Source organism: Amblyraja radiata, chromosome 11 (genome assembly GCF_010909765.2).
Source record: "Amblyraja radiata isolate CabotCenter1 chromosome 11, sAmbRad1.1.pri, whole genome shotgun sequence".
NCBI classification, from domain to species: domain Eukaryota; kingdom Metazoa; phylum Chordata; class Chondrichthyes; order Rajiformes; family Rajidae; genus Amblyraja; species Amblyraja radiata.
Genome location: NC_045966.1, coordinates 15,527,993 through 15,547,410, shown reverse-complemented (window position 1 = coordinate 15,547,410; position 19,418 = coordinate 15,527,993). Strand labels below are relative to the sequence as shown.

The 19,418-nt window shown below is 38.9% G+C and overlaps 1 protein-coding gene across 4 annotated transcripts in view; it reads left to right on the top strand.

The window, feature by feature from the left end:
- fam13b (family with sequence similarity 13 member B) overlaps positions 1-19,418 on the top strand; it is a 68,043-nt gene that overhangs the window by 31,494 nt on the left and 17,131 nt on the right. For 3 of the 4 annotated variants that reach the window (XM_033029387.1, XM_033029389.1, XM_033029386.1), the window contains 7 exons: positions 368-409; positions 1,364-1,529; positions 4,799-4,905; positions 5,460-5,517; positions 8,111-8,258; positions 14,887-15,103; positions 15,864-16,002. In XM_033029387.1, coding sequence (XP_032885278.1) covers positions 368-409; positions 1,364-1,529; positions 4,799-4,905; positions 5,460-5,517; positions 8,111-8,258; positions 14,887-15,103; positions 15,864-16,002 — 877 coding nt within the window. The remainder of the gene's footprint in view (positions 1-367; positions 410-1,363; positions 1,530-4,798; positions 4,906-5,459; positions 5,518-8,110; positions 8,259-14,886; positions 15,104-15,863; positions 16,003-19,418) is intronic. The other variant, XM_033029388.1, reaches the window with a different exon arrangement.

The following is a 19,418-nucleotide window of genomic DNA, read 5'->3' as shown; positions in this document are numbered from 1 at the left end:
TTCAGATAAAATGTTAAAGCTCGGGAGCATCTGCCCCTTTGGGGCTCACAGCAACATTCAAAACGGCTTGGAATTTTCCCTGTCGATGTTTATTCCCCCATAGATATCTAAAAGCAGTTAATTTTGGTCATTTGTCCATGGCAATACTGGATTCTGCTCCTAAATTATCTGCTGAGTTTCCAGTGTTACAGCATCAAAATCAACAAGGGATTTGCTTTACACCGAGCCACGTTGGGATGTCCTGGGGATATGAGAATACTGAGGCAAATTGAACTTTTTCTAAAATCTACAAATATAATTAGGGTTCTTATAAATTACAATTTGTGTGCATTTTTTTTTTACACTACTCTCTACTTTTCTCTTGCAGTGCTCATAGTTCCCCTGTCAACCAAGTGACTGTGCATGCAGAGTAAGTACAGGTCATTTTTGTAGCTGGTTTTATAAATATCCCTATTGCAAAACAAATTTTGTCTTTCTGCTTTCTCCTGACATCATTAATGTTCCTATCTTCACACTAACTGCAATCGACCTATACTATTTATGATTTGGTACAATTCAACATTATTTAGAAGTTCCTTTGGAGGAAAATAATATTTTTACAATTGGTGTAAATGAAGGCACTGAAGCAATTTTTGTTAAATTTGCAAATGAGACAAAGATTGGCAGGGAAACAAGCTCTGAAGTGGACATAATGTGGCTACAAATAATATTGCAAGGCTAAGTGAATGAGCAGAGCTCTGACAAAAGTTGGACAATATGTGGGAAAATACAAAATTGTACATTTTGGCTGGGAAAAAACAGCTCATTATCTAAATAGTGTAAGATTGCAGAGCTTTGAAATGTGTGATTCTTAATCTGCCAGCAAGCAGGTATAGCAACAAGAAAGTAACAAGAAAAGAGAATAACATTATCATTTATTTGAAAACATGCAAATTGCGTTCACATGATTTTGATTTGTATGCTAGTAAATTATTTCTCTTTCTACTTAAATTAAACAATTCTATTTTGTTAATCAGTGTAAATGACATGTTGAATGTCATTTGAATGAACCTGAAAGAATGTCCGTGTAAAATTAGAACATATCAGAATTCTTGATTATTTCCCATTTGTTACACTTTTATAAATCTTCCCACTTTTGAGCTCAGCTTTTACTTTCTGCATTTTATGGTTTAAACACCAAATCAATGGATTTTAAACAAATTATCTTCAATTGGCATTTTGCACCAAATCAAATAGTTTATCAATTCTCCACCATTACATCATTGTATGCTGCAGATTTGGCTAAGAATTCAGCACCTGGTTTTAAGTAGCGGTTAACAATTTTCTGTGCTGGATCAATTTATTTTATTTTTTTACATTCTAGAGAAGATTTCACTGAAGAGAATAGTCGCAATGCGGGAGTTGGCAAAATAGCCTTTTCAGAAAGTTCGCAGCATGCAGATAGTTTGGAAGACAATGATCAGGAAATTTCGCTACATAATTGTACATTGGAAGTACTGAGGACACGTTTGCACCAAAGTGTTGAAAATGTAAGTAAAATGATAATTGAAGAATTTCTTGAAATTAAATGTGAAAAATTTGAAGTGGAATGCTAGAAACACTCAGGCAACCTCAATACCAGGAAACAAGACATTTCAGAACAAAATAAAATAATAGATAAAACATGAGCTAAGATGGTGGTTATAACATTAGATACTGGGGAGTTGAGATTATATCCTGTCCAATTTCTTGCAATGATGGGATATTTGGTACTGCAGTTTTCTGATAACATTTTGGCTTTATCTCACAACCATCTCTGCCGTCCAAATTGTAGAGGTTTCTGTACATGTAGGTGCACAGTGGACATTATCATCTCAATTACAGTTACTGAGCGGAAGTATACACATGACTCATTCACAAAAACACATGAAATTGAGTTCCTTCCATGTGACATCCACAACCTCCCCACTGCATAGTACCATTCTCCAATAATATAGGTTCACATCTTGGTGAATATTGTCTATTACCCATACCTCAGCAGCTAATTCACGAGGAATGTGGACATTAATGATCAAATTCACTGCCTTCGTTGTGCCAGTACATCTTTTTTTCTATTTTCGGGTAGGTGCCTGAACATCCTGCCACAAAGCCCTTGATGTTTTGGGGAGTAATGATACCTGCTTCCAATGTATTATTCTTGGACATGGGCTACCTACAGCAAGCACCTCCTAAGTACTGGGGATATGATGTTAATGTGTCAACACTAATGTCAATAGTTGTGACATAATTAGTGAAACATTCAGGCATTTGATAGTTACTCCTTGGCCAATGTCCTCATCATTGCAGCTGGCTGATTTTATTTAGGATTTTTAATTTTAAATAAGTCTCAATGGTTAGATTTAAGAAAAGTGCGGTATTCCAAACTATCACAGCATGTGATTGCCGGGTGAAGAGGAAAAAATTCAATAATGTTCTTGAAGTTTTATTGGAAAATGTGCAACATCCTTGACGACTCAAAATGAAGGAGCATTTGAGATGATAAGTGGAAAAAGGAGTATATAACTTCCCAATGTAGACACAAAATACTGGAGTAACTCGGCAGGACAGGCAGCATCTCTGGAGAGAAGGAATGGGTGGCATTTCCGGTCGAGACCCTTCTTCAGACTGATGTCAGGGGAGTGGGCAGGACAATGTAGTCGGAGACAGTAAGATGGATGGGAGAACGGGATGGGATGGAGTGAGAGGGAAAGAAAGGGCTATTTGAAGTTAGAGAAGCCAATGTTCATATCGCTGGGGTGTAAGCTACCTAAGCAAAATATGAGGTGCTGTTCCTCCAATTTGCGCTGGGCCTCACTCTGGCAATGGAGAAGGCCCAGGTCAGATTGGGAGTTAAAGTGCTGAGCAACTGGGAGATCAGGTAGGTTAAGGCGGACTGAGCGGAGGTGTTCAGCGAAACGATCGCCAAGCCTGCGCTTGGTCTTGACAATGTACTGGAGTTTTTTTAATCAATCAATCAGTTTTATTCGTTGACACCTGGAACAGCGGATAGAGTAGATGAAGTTGGAGGAGGTGTAAGTGAACCTCTACCTCACCTGGAAAGACTGTCTGGGTCGTTGGCTGGAGTCAATTGGGGAGGTAAAGGGACAGGTGTTGCATCTGTTGCAGAGGAAAGTACCTGGGGAGGGGGTGGTTTGAGTGGGAAGGGAGGAGTTGACTAGGGAGTTGTGGAGGGAACGGTCTCTGCGGAAAGCAGAAAGTGGTGGAGATGGGAAGTGGTGGCCAGTAGTGGGATCCTGTTGGAGGTAGCGAAAATATTGGAGGATTATTTGCTGTATGCGAAGGCTGATCGGGTGGAAGGTGAGGACACGGGGGACTCTATCCTTATTACAAATGGGGGAAGCAAGAGCGGAGCTGCGGGATATTGAGGAGACCCTAGTGAGAGCCTCATCTATAATGGAAGAGGGCAACTCCCGTTTCCAAAAGAATGGGGACATGCAACACCTGTCCCTTTACCTCCCCCCTCGACCCCATCCAAGGACCCCGACAGTCTTTCCAGGTGAGGCAGATGTTCACTTGCACCTCCTCCAACCTCATCAACTGTATCCGCTGCTCCAGGTGTCACATACTGTACATCGGCGAGACCAAGTGCAGGCTCGGTGATCGTTTCGTTGAACACCTCCGCTAAGTCCGCCTTACCTAACTGATCTCCCGGCTGCTCAGCACTCCTTCCCTCCCATTCCCAATCTGACCTTTCTGCTCCATTGTCAGAGTGAGGTCCAGTGCAAATTGGAGGAACAGCACCTCATATTTCGCTCGCTCGCAGCTTACACCCCAGCGGTATGAACATTGACTTCTCTAACTTCAAATAGCCCTTGCTTTCCCTCTCTCTCCATCTCCTCCCCTTCCCAGTTCTCCCACCAGTCTTACTGTCTCTGACTACATTCTATCTCTGTCCTGCCCACTCTCCTGACATCAGTCTGAAAAAGGGTCTCGACCTGAAACTCCCCCCATTCCTTCTCTCCAGAGACGCTTCCTGTCCCACTGAGTTACTCCAGTATTTTGTGTCTACCTTCGATTTAAACCCGTATCTGCAGTTCTTTCCTGCACTTAACTTCCCAAACTACCCACCCCCTATCCCTTTAGCAGCAGAGTATTTGAGCCCTACATTGGTGCTAACAGCCTTTTTGGAGCCTACACTACTGGAGTGGAAGCAATAATTTCCACTTCTCAGTGACTGTTTTGAAAAGAGAAAACTAATCTTGTTCTGTACAGTATTATTTAGCTATAATTCATGGATCCAGATTTTGCACTATTTTTCTAGCAGATCCAAGTCGAGTGTAGATTGTATGGCTTGAGGAAGACTAGTTAGAATATTTCCGTGATTATATGTGTGCTCTTTAATGTTTTTAAGTACTAAAGTGTTTCTAATCTTTGAAAGGTTAATTTAAAACATTTAGTTGTTTATACATTTTAACTGAACAGAAGAGGCATTCAAAAACACTTAAACCATGCAGCATTCACGGCCAAAAGCACTGATCGGGTCTTTGTCATCTTACGAGCTTTGTTGGCAGAACTTGTTGTGGCCCACCCACATCTCTGAATTGGTGTCTCCAGATCCTTTATCTGAGTGGTGATTCAGAAACTCCATTTACCATGACCTATTTAATAGAATTACATGAAGTATTTTTCTTAAAAAATATAACCAAACTGGCAAGAAACTATTCAAGACACCCTTGTACTCGAGTATCTCGCATCCTTCAGATACCATACATAATGCAGGATAGACCCGAATAGTTTGTTTTATTTTTGGATCTTGTAGGTCGTGGAAAGTTTTTCTCTTCCCAAAGTTCCACTCTTGGATGTGCCTGAAGAAAGTCTGGACAATGAACCAATCACACATGAAGAAAACAATAATAAAGAAGAAAGGTAATCTGTTTGCTATTAAACATATTTGTATTTAAATTACATTTAATAAAGTACAAAAGTATATTTTGTCTATAACATAAATCACAAAATTGTACTCTAGCTTAATATGCAGTCTTTTTAAAGTTGGTAATAGACGATGCTCTGCAGTAGGCCTGTTTAATTGAATTGTTTTGGAACTGCTTGTAAGTATATTAAACGCGAGTGCAAAAAGAATCTTCTCAATTATATTTTCATTATTTTCAACTTGATGTAAAATAATTGTAAAGTTGTCAGGTAATATTCATGTGGAACATTGGCAACTTAAATTCATTTTGTCCTAAGTTGTTTACCATTGTAGATAATGTGATGGTACTTCTGTACGTTATATTCAAGCTGGTGTTCTTTATTCTACAATGTTACCTCTTAGTTGTAACTAGTTCCCAAATTTATACATTTGAGATGTGATCAATTTTCTTAATTGCATCAATTGCTTGTGGGTATACACAAACCAAGGTTCTTGTTTGGAAAACTATGAAAATGAGCCATGAAACATGTGTTTTTTTTTTTAAATACAGGGAACAATGTACGTCAGTTCCTGAAATTGGCATGGATAATTCATCAAAATTAACTTTGGTGAGTACAAACATTCAAAAAGGTTAATATTGCAGTGATTTGTTTTGGGGATTTTATTTTTTATTTATTTTTTTTTTTTTGTGCAGTATTCATTCACAAATCTTAAATCTTCAGAATAGGCTTTTTCTCTGACCTGCTTATTTGAAAATTAATAATCATTTAAATAGTACCAAATAGAGAAAAGATGTATGATTTACCAAAGTAGGTGAGCATGGTACATATTTGTTTTTAAGAACATAGTAATACGAGGTAGCAACTGACTTTGGAATAGGATTAAAAAGAACTTCAGCTGTAAATTAGAACTAATCATATAACCTGAGGTCTGATGTAGAATAGAAAATATGATACAAATTTTGTGCTAATCTTGTTACAACAGAGACATACAAAGAACAGCAACACTTCAAAATAAAAAGGGCAATCTCTATAGCTCTGTAAAATTAGGTAGTTCACAATCCATTTGCTTTTGTCGGATGAACGGAGAATCCTGCATGGTTCTCCAGGAACAGAAGTTCGCTTTGGTCACGCATGCCCCTGTCCCACTTAGGAAACCTGAACGGAAACCTCTGGAGACTTTGCGCCCCACCCAAGGTTTCCGTGCGGTTCCCGGAGGTTGCAGGTGGTTGCTGGAGGTTGCAGGTAGTGGAAGCAGGTATGGAGACTGACAAAAACCTCCGGGAACCGCATGGAAACCTTGGGTGGGGCACAAGTTCTGCAGAGGTTTCCGTTCAGGTTTCTTAAGTGGGACAGGGGCATTACACTACAGGTGCAATGGAGCAGTAGTAGCATGCTATAATAATAATAATAATAAACTTTATTACGGACTCAAGGTCCAGACAAGTGGCAACATTACATAAAAAATGCATTGCATATTAAATATCATAAAATACATATAAAATCTTAGTATATCACTTATAAAAACAACATAATTTATATTTAAAAAAACCACAATACATAAGTTAAAAATCCAGATTAAAAGAATGATCAATGTCCTACAACAAGACAACGATACCAGTGTCTCCACAGCTGGGATTCGTAGCGTGTAGTGCTAACCCTTATGTTTGACAAGGCCACAATAAGCACATTTTTAGAGTCATTTATCCTGCAAATGAATTTATACATGTGATGTCTTAGGATAGCTTCTAAAGTACTGACTCCTGCAGCCACAAACATATTACTGGCACTACACCATCTAGGTTGCCTTAGCAGTGTTCTCATGGCATCGTTATATGCCACCTTTAGTCTCTGCATACTTGTCTTTCCATAGTTCGACCACATGTGCGCAGTGTAGAGTGGTGCGCAGTATGCTCTAAATAGCGACATCTTCACCACATCTGCACAAGCACCAAATTTACGCAAGAGGATATTAGCCTGTACATACAGCATGCGTCGTTGCCTATAAATATCCTCATCATCTCATTTGTTCTGTAATAATATGCCCTAGATATTTTACCTTATTACAGACACTAAGATTATTGTCAAACAATTTAAAATCAGGAAATTTTAGACATTTATCCTCTTTGGTTCTACAGATCATAACAGCACTCTTACTAGCATTATATTTAATGTCATGTTCCACACCATACACAGAACATATAGTAAGGAGCTGCTGGAGACCAGCGCTAGATGGACTAAAGACCACAAGATCATCTGCATACATAATATGGTTCACTAAAATATTACCAATCACGCACCCAGCTTCCAAAATTAAATTTCATTTTATGTAACTGAATTTTGGGAACAGTCCAAACTCTATTTTGCAATGTTTAAGTAACTGAGGACGAATTTCCACCATTTTACCTCCGAAAGGAAGTTTTATCCCTATTTAATGATTTGTGTGTCACTGTATGTCATGTTGTCACTTGCGGGCGGAGCACCAAGGCAAATTCCTTATGTGAATACTTGGCCAATAAACGTATTAATTCTTTATGCTTATAGTTTCATAAAGCCAATGGTATTACGAGATTTTTTTTGCCTTGTGTTTTCTTGCTGCCAGTCAGATGTAATATTGTTAATTTTTCTGCTGACTCCATGATTTCTCTCCAGCACAGCTATTCTTTTTCACATCACTTTTAAATGGAGAGTTGGAAAGTATCATTGTTATTGATAATAAACTTATGATGTGTTAAGTGAGCAAAACACAAAGTGCTGGAATAACTCAGCAGTTCTGGCAACAATCTCCTGACTGCCCTGTTGTCATAGCTTGGAACCTGATACTTCTACAGTGATGAATTGCCCTATTTCAATGTAAAAGGCTACCTATGAGGGCTTGGTTTTGGTGGGCCAGGATGAGTAGTGGAGTGAATAGGCAGTCACTTTACCCTGTGCTGTGGAGAAATCTATTGCTGGTGAGGTGCATCAAAGAGCAGGGATACCCGGCATAACAATGTTCAATCCAAACAGATACCTTTTTTACAGGAAAGTCTGTATCTGTGATTATTTAGCTGGTTCAAGAGCATTATAAGGAATTAGCGCTCTGTGGTAGCCTTAAAGTATTCTGAATAATTTCTGAACTACTGTAACAATGCTTTCTCACTACTGTATTGTGAACAGATTGGTAGTCAAATAAACCTCTTGTTCCCATCTACCTTTTCAGAATTTGACATCTGGAACCTATGATTTAAATGCTAATAAAGAGTCTGATGTGCCAAAAGGTCGAGAGGTTTCTACTCGGGATAACAGAGTGCGCCCAGAAATTGTTCGTCTTGATCTGAAGTGTGTGACTAATACAAGTACCTGGGAAGGTAATTGCAAATTCAGAAGATGTATTCGGTGAAAACTTGGTTATAACTGATCTTGTTTTGAAGATTTTTCATTTGATCTTGTCAAACTGACCATGTTTGACAATGGGTGCAAAAATTGCAGATTCCAGCTTTTATTTAATTGTAATTGAACCGATTCTGTGCTAATGATTGAGGAATTTCAAGAGTAAAGTTATGTTGAACCTGAAGTGATTCTGCAGTCTTTCATGTCAGTCTTAAAAAAAGACCAGCATGGTGTGAAAGTAATTGTGCCTGAAAAACTGCCCACACACCAATGCAAACGATAGTATTGAATGGCAACAGGATGGTCTGGAAACGGAGGTCCTAAATTGGGGGAAGATTTCAATATTGTAAAATGGGTCTTAGCTAAATTAGACCAGAAACAGCTACTTGCAGGTCTACAACTGACAAATGGAAAGCATTTAGTTCCAGGTCAATGTGTTCCTGAAAGGGTGAAAGAAAATTACAGCTGTTCCAGGAAACCTAAGGGATATCGAGTACAAAGAAAAAATAATACCAAGCATATGACCGCGGTAGAGAATTAAAGAAGGCTCTTCTGGAAAATTAATTGAGTGACACAAATGGACACAGAAGTAGTAGTAGTGTCTCACTCTGTGTGGAGTGAATAGACAGTTTTGTACGCTTAATCGTTAGGATACCAGTTATGTTGTTGTCTGGTTGCAGGCAAATATTAGATATTCTTAGGCACTATTTTAAGAGCAAGTGACTATTCAAATCTCTTAACCGAGTTAGTGTAATAAAAAATACAATTAACTGAACCTTCTTGGCAGTCAAACTAATTTTATTGTTTTTTTTTTTGACATCTTGGGTTAATGAATGTGAAATTTGCAGAGTATTTAAATGGTTGCTCAATGTTTTGAATTTTGTAAGATCATACACAATACTGTTAAACAAAATGAAGGATCTAAGGATTAAAACTACTGCATGAGCATGGGTTGAGGGTTGGTTAACCACAGAAAACAACAGTAATATTCAAGCAATTTTCATTATGGCATGCATAACTAGTGAAACTAGGGTGGCACGCTGGCACAGCAGTAGATTTGCTGCTTTACAACGCCAGGGACCCAGGTTCGATCCTGACTACGGGTGCTGTCTGAACGGAGATTGTACGTTTTCCCCGTGACCTGCATGGATTTTGTCCGGTATCTCTGGTTTCCTCCCACACTCAAGATGTACAGGTTTGTAGATTAATCGGTTTAGTATAAATGTAAAATTTTCCCTAATGTGTAGGGTAGTGTTAATGTGCCGGGATCGCTGGTCGGCGTGGACTCGGTGGGCCGATGGGCCTGTTTCCGGGCTATATCTCTAAACTAAACTAAATAAAAAATGCTGCAAGGTGCATGGCCATTCATTATACCAACTATTTAACTTGCAGCAAGCAGTTATTAGATTAGATTAGATATAATTTATTGCCACACAGCCAGGCTGGTGGAAATTTGGGTTGTCTGCAGCGATACAATAATAAAGAACACACAACCACAATAAAACTGTAACACAAACATCCACCACAGCATTCATCACTGTGGTGGAAGGCACAAAATTTGGCCAGTCCTCCTCCATTTCCCCCCCGTGGTCAGGACCCGAGTCCAGAGTCAGTCCAGGATCGGCTCTTCCTCACCGGAGACGTGCTTTAAGATGGTGTAGGCCGCAGGCCGGCGGTCAAGATTTAAAGTCTCCGCCGCAGCCAGAAGCACCGTAGACTGCAGGGCCGGCAGTCGAAGCTCCCCTCCAGGGGTGATGTTAAGTCCATGCCGGCCCCGCGGTAGAAGTTGGCCGCAGGCCGGCAGTGATGGCTTCTTCTTCCCCCGGGTCCCCAACGTGAGATCCCGGGCTGTAGACGCCGCACCAGCTGGAGCTCTGCAGACCGCAACTTCAGGCCGCGACTTCAGGCTGCCGGCTGCCCCGGGCCAGCGAAACGGAGCGCTCCCCTCCAGCGAGGGCTCACCCGCTCCACGCCGAGAGTCCACGCTGCGCCCGCCGCTGAAGCCCCGGGCGCGTTTCCGGGAAAGGCCGCGTCGATCCTTGATGTTAGGCCACGGGGGAGGCGACCTGGAAAAACTCGCCTCTCCGTGGAGGAGGCGACCGAAGCGGTTTCCCCCTTACCCCCCCCCCCCACACCACCCCCCACATAAAACACACAAAGAAACATTAAATACAGACTTTAAAACATACTGAAAAAGTAAAAAAAGGTTGAAAAACTGACGAGCTGCATGACATGGCTGCTGCCAGAGCAGCGCCCCCTACTGGACTGTATTATTGAAATTAGTGAATCTTTATTGCAACGGAAGTGGGTAAGATTAAGGAAGTCAAGTTGCACTTCAAAATGTAGCACATGTGCATTGCAAAATGGAAGTATGGAAGTTACTTTGTAATACCCAGCACTTCCACTGCTGCTGGTGGAATTAATTACTAATTGTGAAGTTCAACTATTTTCACGTCATTGTAAGGGCTGAATCTTTTACAAAAAACCTAAGCTGTGTTTAATCAGGAGAAACCGAGTGTTTTAACATTTTTAAACCATAGTTACAGTTTAATAATCTCGGTAGGTCTGAAAAGCACTTTTCTTTACCCATACATTTATGCATCAAGTGTTTTTGGAAAGAACTGCAGATGCTGATTTAAATTGAAGGTAGACACAAAATGCTTGAGTAACTCAACGGGACAGGCAGCATCTCTGGAGAGAAGGAATGGGTGACATTTCGGGTCGAGTCCCTTCTTCAGACTTCTTCTGAGGAAGGGTGTCGACCCGAAACATCACCCATTTATGCGTTAATCTGTTTTGCATTCTCCAAAATGAATGATGTATGATTTGTGTCTCTTATTTTATGCTATCTCCTTTTGCTGTTTTTGGATGTTTTTCCTATCTGATCAGCTGACTAGCCTGCCCTGCTGCTGGGTGTGACAGCTGCTGTAGAAAGTGCCCATTCCAAGTGGCATTGGACTGGACAGTCTGCTCTTTAGAATTGACAAATGCTTTGTGGTTAGCTTTCCACGTGCTGTTGCACCAAGGGTCAGAGGTGAACTATTTTTCTTTGCCATTGACTATTCATTTAAATTTAAATCCTTTTCAAATACCGATTCTAAAGAGTGTTGTCTCAACATCACAACGGAGATCTATAAATAAATCAGTTACTATTGTAATAATTTATTACATTCATCGCAATGTTCCAAGTTCACCTGTACTAGGTCAGACTAATCAATATAAGCCAGTGTCTATATTGCAGCTTCCTGATCTTCGTCCATTAGTTGTCTGGTTTCATGCCTCCTATAATTAAAATTTACACTATCGCATCTGAATAAGGGAACCCAGTCAAATGCAATGAAAGATAAATAGGTTGTTTTCAATCGGCCCCTAATTATTATTGGAAACATTTTTACATAATCACTCGGGCGTACATTAACTTAGAATATTTTTTCCGTTTGTGCTATTTATTATTATCCAAAGAACTTGACAGTGTTGTGTGTTCTATAGTTGTGCTAATCAATTACACTTGGGTATTCCGTAGGATTTTGGTTTATCACTTTGCCACAGGACAGAGAAGCGCTTATTAAAGTCGCAAAGGTGCCTGAATTTCGTTAGCTTTTATCCTTTTCAAATTGTCTGTAACCATTAATATTTTTGAATATACAATCTAACAAAATCAATTCCTAGTGCAGATGGGCGACAGTTGAAATTTCTAAAACAAAAGACAAGACAGAATTAAACCAAAGCGAAACCATGGTCGAGTAAGAGGTCTTCTGCAGTGTTGTGTTGTCCAGGCAGGATTAGGTTGTGCAGGTTCAAGAATCCAATGGTAGCAGGAAAGTAGCTCTTCCTGAACCTGGTGCTGAGTGACTTCTAGTTGGTATGTGTACCTCCTGCCCGATGGTAGCAGCGAGAAGGTGGCAATGCCCTGATACTACATGATTGATGTCTCCCCTTGAGGCAGCACCTCATGTAGATAGTTGGTTAGGCTGTTCCTGTGGTAGACGGAACAGAGTCCACCACACTTAGCAGTCTCTTGCATTCCTGTGCATTAGAATTGCCATACCAGAAAATTATGCAACCAGTCAGGATGCTTTCTACAGAACATATGTAGCAGTTTAAGTATTCAGTGATATGCCTTATAAACGGTTATCATTATTGCACAGTTCAGTGTAACAGTTGGAACTGTATCTGTCTCCACATTAGACTGTGGGGTATGAGCCAATTGACACTCCTAGGCTAAACCATATTGTTTGTTTTGTTTAGTTTAGTTTTTGTCTTTTGTTTTGTCTCTTCTTATTGATTGATTGTGTTGTGATGTGTTTACCTTGTTTACCAGAGGGACTAAAGATGGAAATTAGCTACTGGCTACAATCTTGCGTATTACATGTAAATGTTTATTAATATGCACTGTCCCTATACAAATAAAACTTAAACTTTAAAAAAATAAAAATAAAAAATAAAATAAAAAAGTTGATAGTGACAGATCATGTCTGCACTATACCTGAGGCAGATCCAATCTTGGAGCTAATGAATGGATAACAAGATGGTGAATAGAAATGTGGTTCCTGCCTGAGGGACTGGTCCTGAGCCCACAGTAAATGAGACATGGTCAGATGGGAAAATTCCAATTGAAATATTAAAGTCAAAAATCAACTAAAAATGGGCTAGTGTGTGGCTATTAGATAGAATGATTTTCATTAAGCTATATATTTGGAAATAAATCTGAGAGTGATCCAATCAATCTTCTGCACTCAAGTTACTCAGGCATGGTAATTTTGTGAAAGGATTGTGCTATTTAAAATCCAAATTACTTCTGACTACTTGTAAGCTTCAGAATGTATTTTAATAAATGTATCACTTTATTCCCATTTCAATTAAAGGAATTGGTAGATTGCCTTGATGAAAGTTCATGAAAATAACGAGATTTTGAAAATTTCCCCTTCCAATTGTAAAGAATATACCAAGTTCCTCGAAGCACCACATACTTGCATGACTATAATCACGAATGTTTTAGGATTGTTAAGCCTAGTGTTCAATGTTTGAGTACTAGTTTATGTGATTGCACTTCCACATATGACAATTTTATTTCTTTAATGGCTCCATATTTATCTGGTTGTGTCACTGATCCATTGAGGTTGTATATCACTGTTCTGCTGCATTGCTGATCTGAACAATGGTGCTGCTAAATGCCAATGCACTTGATATTGGCCCAGACCTGCTTTTGTTGAATCCAGGTGCTCTTTCTGAAAATGTTTGTATTGAATCTGGACATATACACAAAATGCTGGGGTAATACAGCGTGACAGGCAGAATCTCTGGATAGAATGGGTGGCTTTTGGGTCAAGACCCTTTTTCAGGCTGAGTCAGGGGAGAGGAAGACAGAGATATGGAAGGGAAAGGTGTGAAAACAAGAGATCAAAGGGGATGAAATGCAAGGAAAATGTAGAGGGTATCATTGTTAGAAGGTGGCAATGAGGCATAAAATCAGTAACATTTAATCAGGAGGAGAGTAAAACTAGTTGGAGAACTAGGATGGGGGCAGGATGGAAAGAGGGAAAGCACGGGTTATTTGAAGTTAGAGCAGTCAATATTCATACCACTGGGTTGTAAGCTGCCCAAGTGAATTGTGGAATTTTCTTGACAATAAAGTTTCAGAAAAGGCTTTAGCAATTCAAAATTGTTTTTTTTAAATCAATAGAAGGAATGCATTAATTGTAGAAGCTTCTTTCTGATTTTTTTTGGAAGATTAGCCAGACTAAACGGGAATCTTTTTTTGTATGAGTAATTCCCCAAACTCCTCTCGCCTCTGCTCGTAGACGAGTGGTGCATTTTTCTAAATTGTGAGTACGGTCAGATTAATAATCTGAGAGCCACTTTAAAAATGCAAATCCTGTATTACTTCAGAAGTCCTGGTTGCAGTAATTCTATTTGTGCCCCTGGGCCTGATTGCTAGTTTACCTGCTGTTTCTCTGTAGTTACTCTGGGAAATCTGAGCTCTGAAACTACACTAGGTTAGTAGTAACATAAATTTAGTAGCTTTATTAATTTCCATGGAAAATGGTACAGCTTTGACACCTGTTAGTTTCGTTGTTTCAAAGAAGACTTGGACCTTTCCGCTTCCCAGGATTCAAATTCTTCCTTGTGTGATGTCATCCAACATTATAATGTTTCATTCTGATTTGGGATTATAATTTTAGCATCTTGCATACTGGTAGAGAAAATAAAATCTGCATAGTCTATCTTGAACCATGATGCGTAACATAGTAAGAAGAATCCAGCTCCTGCTGTAGGTAAGTATGGGTTGAGGAATGGTGAACGTTGTTGGCCTTTCACTTACTGATGCAGGCTGGATGGAACTGTTCCATTGCCTGAATTTGGCGCACTGGCTCCTTGTTGTGCATTCGGCCATACAGGTAAGATATAGCAAATATTATTTTTGTGGTCATATTTTGGGAACATCAAATTGTGCAATGACAGTTTAGCCATATAATGAAATACAGTGGTGATATTTTTGGAACTTACAATCCTTGTGTTAGGAAGCTGTTGACTTGGTTGTGACTAAACTGTTGCAGTGGTGTTGAATTTATGTAATTGCCAATTTTTCTTTTGTTCCTTGTGTAGATCCGGTTCCTGTATTTAAATCATGGCAGGATGAATATGAGCATGAATTAGGAGAGGCACAACTCTCACCACAGGCTGGGAGACTGACTAATCACCCACTTGAAGAAGACCCACAGCCTACGTTATGCCGCCGTTACCTTAATTTTGGTCATAGGCAGCGTTTTCTAGATGAGTCTGATTCAATAACTGCCTCGCTAAAAGGACTTTCCAGCTTTAGGTATGATTTGTACTGCTCCTTCATTTATTATTCCCATTGCTCCTTCATAATGTCATTTCTACTGTTTGGTTACAGTTCTTTAGTGCCTTGTATTTTCCGGTGTCGTACACACAACAGATTGATTTTGGTTCTTGAATTGTATATTTTTCTGTACAGAACTATTTGCCATCGGAATTAAACATTTGACTTCTCCTACTCGCCATTTGAATTCCAGATCAGGGAATGGCCTTCTTGGCAATTCACAATAATTTAGCAGTGCACAACAGTTTCACTTATGGCAATCGCTTGTGCAATTTTCTAGTGACGATATAAATAATTTATGATGGATTGTTTAATCATGTCGTTCTGCTTTGTACGTATGTGCCTAAGGGTGCACTTTGACTGAATTTTAAAATTGTAATGATTATCCACTTGCATCTCTTAAACCCAGGTGCTCTGAGGCTGATTGTAATGAACCTATTGTCATCCTTTGTAAAATTGGATCACTTGAAATAACCTTGTCTGATTGGGCCAACTGTTGATTAGATAAACTCACCATCACAATCTTACTTTATACTTTTGTGTTTATTGTTAATTGCTTTTGATAGGTAACATTGTTTGGATAATTCTTTCCACAATAAACAGTATTTTAAAAACATCATCATTATTTGATGACAAACATCTTATGCCTCACTAGTGAGAGATCTACCAAGAAATTTTGTATTCCTATTTTTGTAGAAGCTTTAAATTTCCTTCTTGCCTATTGTAATTATATTTTCAGGCCTCGAAGATCATCGCTTGATTCCAAAGACGATGAAAAGGAAGAGCAGACTCAGTTGCAGCTGACAAAAAAGATTCAGAATATTAAAAAGAAAATTAAGTTATTTGAAGCACAATTTGAGAAGGATCAAAAGTACAAGGTGAGCTTTTGAAAGTGTTATAAAGGTTGACTGGTCAAATGGATTGCTGTTGAAGGTGAACACAGAAATATTTTTGTCAAATTTCCAGACATTAATTTCTTGAATATTTAATCATTATTGGAAATATTACAAAGCAAAAATATATTCAGTCAATATATTGGCGTATATATTGGTGATGCAGAGTTTCACACATGATTAGAGCTATGTATTTTTTATTTAGTGGGATTTGAAAGGGCAAAAAATCTTATTTGGATTTTTAGTTTCCATTGACTTGCAACAGATTCCATGGCTTTTGAGTAGTAATCTTTTGAGTAGTTCCATCAAGCACAAAAAATGATTTGGAATCTGCATGTAGAGAAAAAACATTTAAAGTGTTTGACAAAGTGAATAAAATATTATTATAATATAATCCATAAATGAGAAGTCCATAATGAAAATAGTTCTTATTTTGTATATAATTATTGTTAGAAATAACGATCACATTTTGGTCTCTCAATCCTTACAGGATAAGCTATTTCTTTCCTTTAAACCTGAGAAATTTAATGGTATGTTTAGAAATTGTGAAACTAAACTAATTCAGACCATTTGGAAGTGAATGGCAATTATTTTCTCGACTGTAGTGAAAATATCTGAATTGAACTAGTCCTTCGCTTGTTTCGAAAGATTGTAAAGTAAAATAATTTAACCGAATATTAAGAGTCCATGGGTTATGAATGTGCAAATTGATTTAGTGCGAGTGCTTTCCAACTGTTGGACACAACCCATGCACCTTCACGAATGAATGCACTTCATGCACAGAGGACTATGGCACAATATGCTCACCTGAAATGCACAAAATGATTAGTTTTACCATTTGATTCCATTGGTAGTGCACATAAGCTTCTATCCATTTTAGCAGAGCTAGGAAAACAGCTTATCCATCAATGTACTTTTCAAAATTGTAGATGCTACTAGAACTTGCAATTCTATTATTTGTTCTTGTCCTGTTCAATGTCCAATCCCAAATAATTAATCTTAACTGCTGCTAGGAAGGGTTGAGCCCTATGCTTCATTTTCAAGATGCTACTGAGGTTTTTAAGATTGCATTTGAGCTAAATACAGAGGGATTACGGTGGTATTGTGATTTAATGCTGGATAAATTGATGGGAAATGTGAGATTAATGTAGAATAAAGTGATTGGAATGTGGGATTAATTAAGGATATACTAATGGAAATGTGGAATGAATGTGGGATGAGCAAAATCAGATTTGTAATCCTAAAATAATCGGTGGATATAGGAGAGATGGAAAAGTGGAACTGAGGTGGGTCTGTTGGATGTAAATTGGATTAGCAAAACTGCTATCTGTGATTCTCTCTCTATGAACTCTGGATTTGCCTTTCCACACTTCTGGTTGCCTTTTTCTTTTCCCCTTATTTATTGAAATTATTTATTTACTTTATTTACATAAACTGGTTTGCCTTGCAGAATCTTATCTGACCTATCTTCTTGCAGACTTCTTTTATTCTTTCCTTCTGACCCTCTTACCCTATGCTTTTTAAATCTCGAGTGCTCTGCTTTTTGCAGAAAGAGTTGGGCAAAATAATTTGCAGCCTTGAATAATATTGCACTAATTTCTTATTCTTATTGCTAATTTGGAATCTCATGCTATCTCATGTCCCAACTCGTGTAAAAGGAGGCGACAATGTTGGGCTTAATCAAATTTTGTAACACTCCCTTTGGATTCCGATTTTCTAACCCTGTCTTTACTACAACCTCCAAGTCTATTTGCCATTAAACATCTGATCTAACCCTTTATCACTTCAAGATATGACATTCCAGTGACTTTGACTAGCCTTTCCTTGGACATTGCGTGGAATTCTCCTAATGACATCCTTAAATATACATTCACCTTTGTAATTATTATACCTGATTTAGAACTCTAAAACACCTGACTTTTTATCTTCTCTGATGGCGGAATTTTCTGCCGAACCCTTTCACTTTTAGCGAATGTACTTTCAATCATTGAAGTGTGCCTGAAATTCACTCTCAGAAATTCCTTGCATCTAAATTCCTGCAGCTTTGATAATTGTAATTGTAATTAATTTAATTGGAATTAATTTATTAGCCAAGTATGTAAACATACAAGGAATTTGATTTGCCAACAGTCATACAAAAAAAGCACCAGATACTTAACGACCTAAAAAGTAAACATAGACTTAAAAAGCTACCACAACAACGTGTGAGAATCTCCAGGGCACAAAGCATAAGCGGAGACCCACAGCCCCACACACACGCTCCTTTACCAAATTTTGACCGGCCTCTGTCACTCTCTCTGCAGTCCCTGTCTGCACGAAGTCAGAAATCCGTCCACAATCGCACTAGACTCTGGGATGTCCTCATGGAGCCATGTCCCTACAAAACACTGACATCACGGCACTCCCTACGAGTCCTCACCAATGCAGGCAGCACGTCCATCTTGTTTTTTCGGCGACCTCACATTCCCCACTGTGATGGAAGGCAAATAACTTATACCTTTTCTCTCGCGGTCAGGGCAATCGAAACTTCCCTAGTTGGGGCGATCAAAGCTCCTGCAGTTGGCGATCGAAGTTCCTGCATCGGGGTGATCGAAGCTCCCGCGATCAAGGCGGTCGAAGCTTCTGCGGTTGGTGCCGCATCCGATCCCTAACAAAGGGACCGGCAGCTCCACGATGGTAAAGCCGCAGTGCAGATGGAGATACGATGGAAAAAGTCACATCTCCGTCGAGGAAAGAGATAAAGGCTTCCCCCAACCCCCGCCCTCTCATAATACAAAAACTAAAAGTATACTAAAAACATACAAGTAAACACAGGCCAAAACATCAAACGAAGAAAAGACGAGGCAGGCTGGTGTTTCACCCTCTGCCTTTAAAGATCTGCTTCTCTGATCTGGGATAACCTATATTATGACTACAGACATTTTTTTATAACTGTGGTCAATGCTTCAATTCGAAATAATCATATGAAAACAAATGCAAAATTACAAATTACAAGATTACAAATGCACCAAATCACCAATATAAAAGCATCTGGGTGCTTTGTAGACAATTGGTAGTCTCTGAAATAGTCGCTGTTACATTTTACGGATAGGTGGCAAATGATATTTGAAAGGTCCTATAAACAACATTAACATAAATTGACTGGATAATTTACTCTGGACCATTAGTTAAGGGGCAAATATTGTCATTTAACTAATGGGAACGAGTATTCCCTCAGCATTGTTGTTGCACTGTTTGGTTAATTCATGATCAAATCTCTTGCATGGGACTGCACTCCTGTCTCAGAATTGAAAAGAAAAATAGATACCATGAATAATTAAGACCTGTGTGGGGAGGCAGTGCAGTGCGGGGGGAGACATCACATTTTTGCAATTTCTTATTTTACCATTTTCATAGAAAAG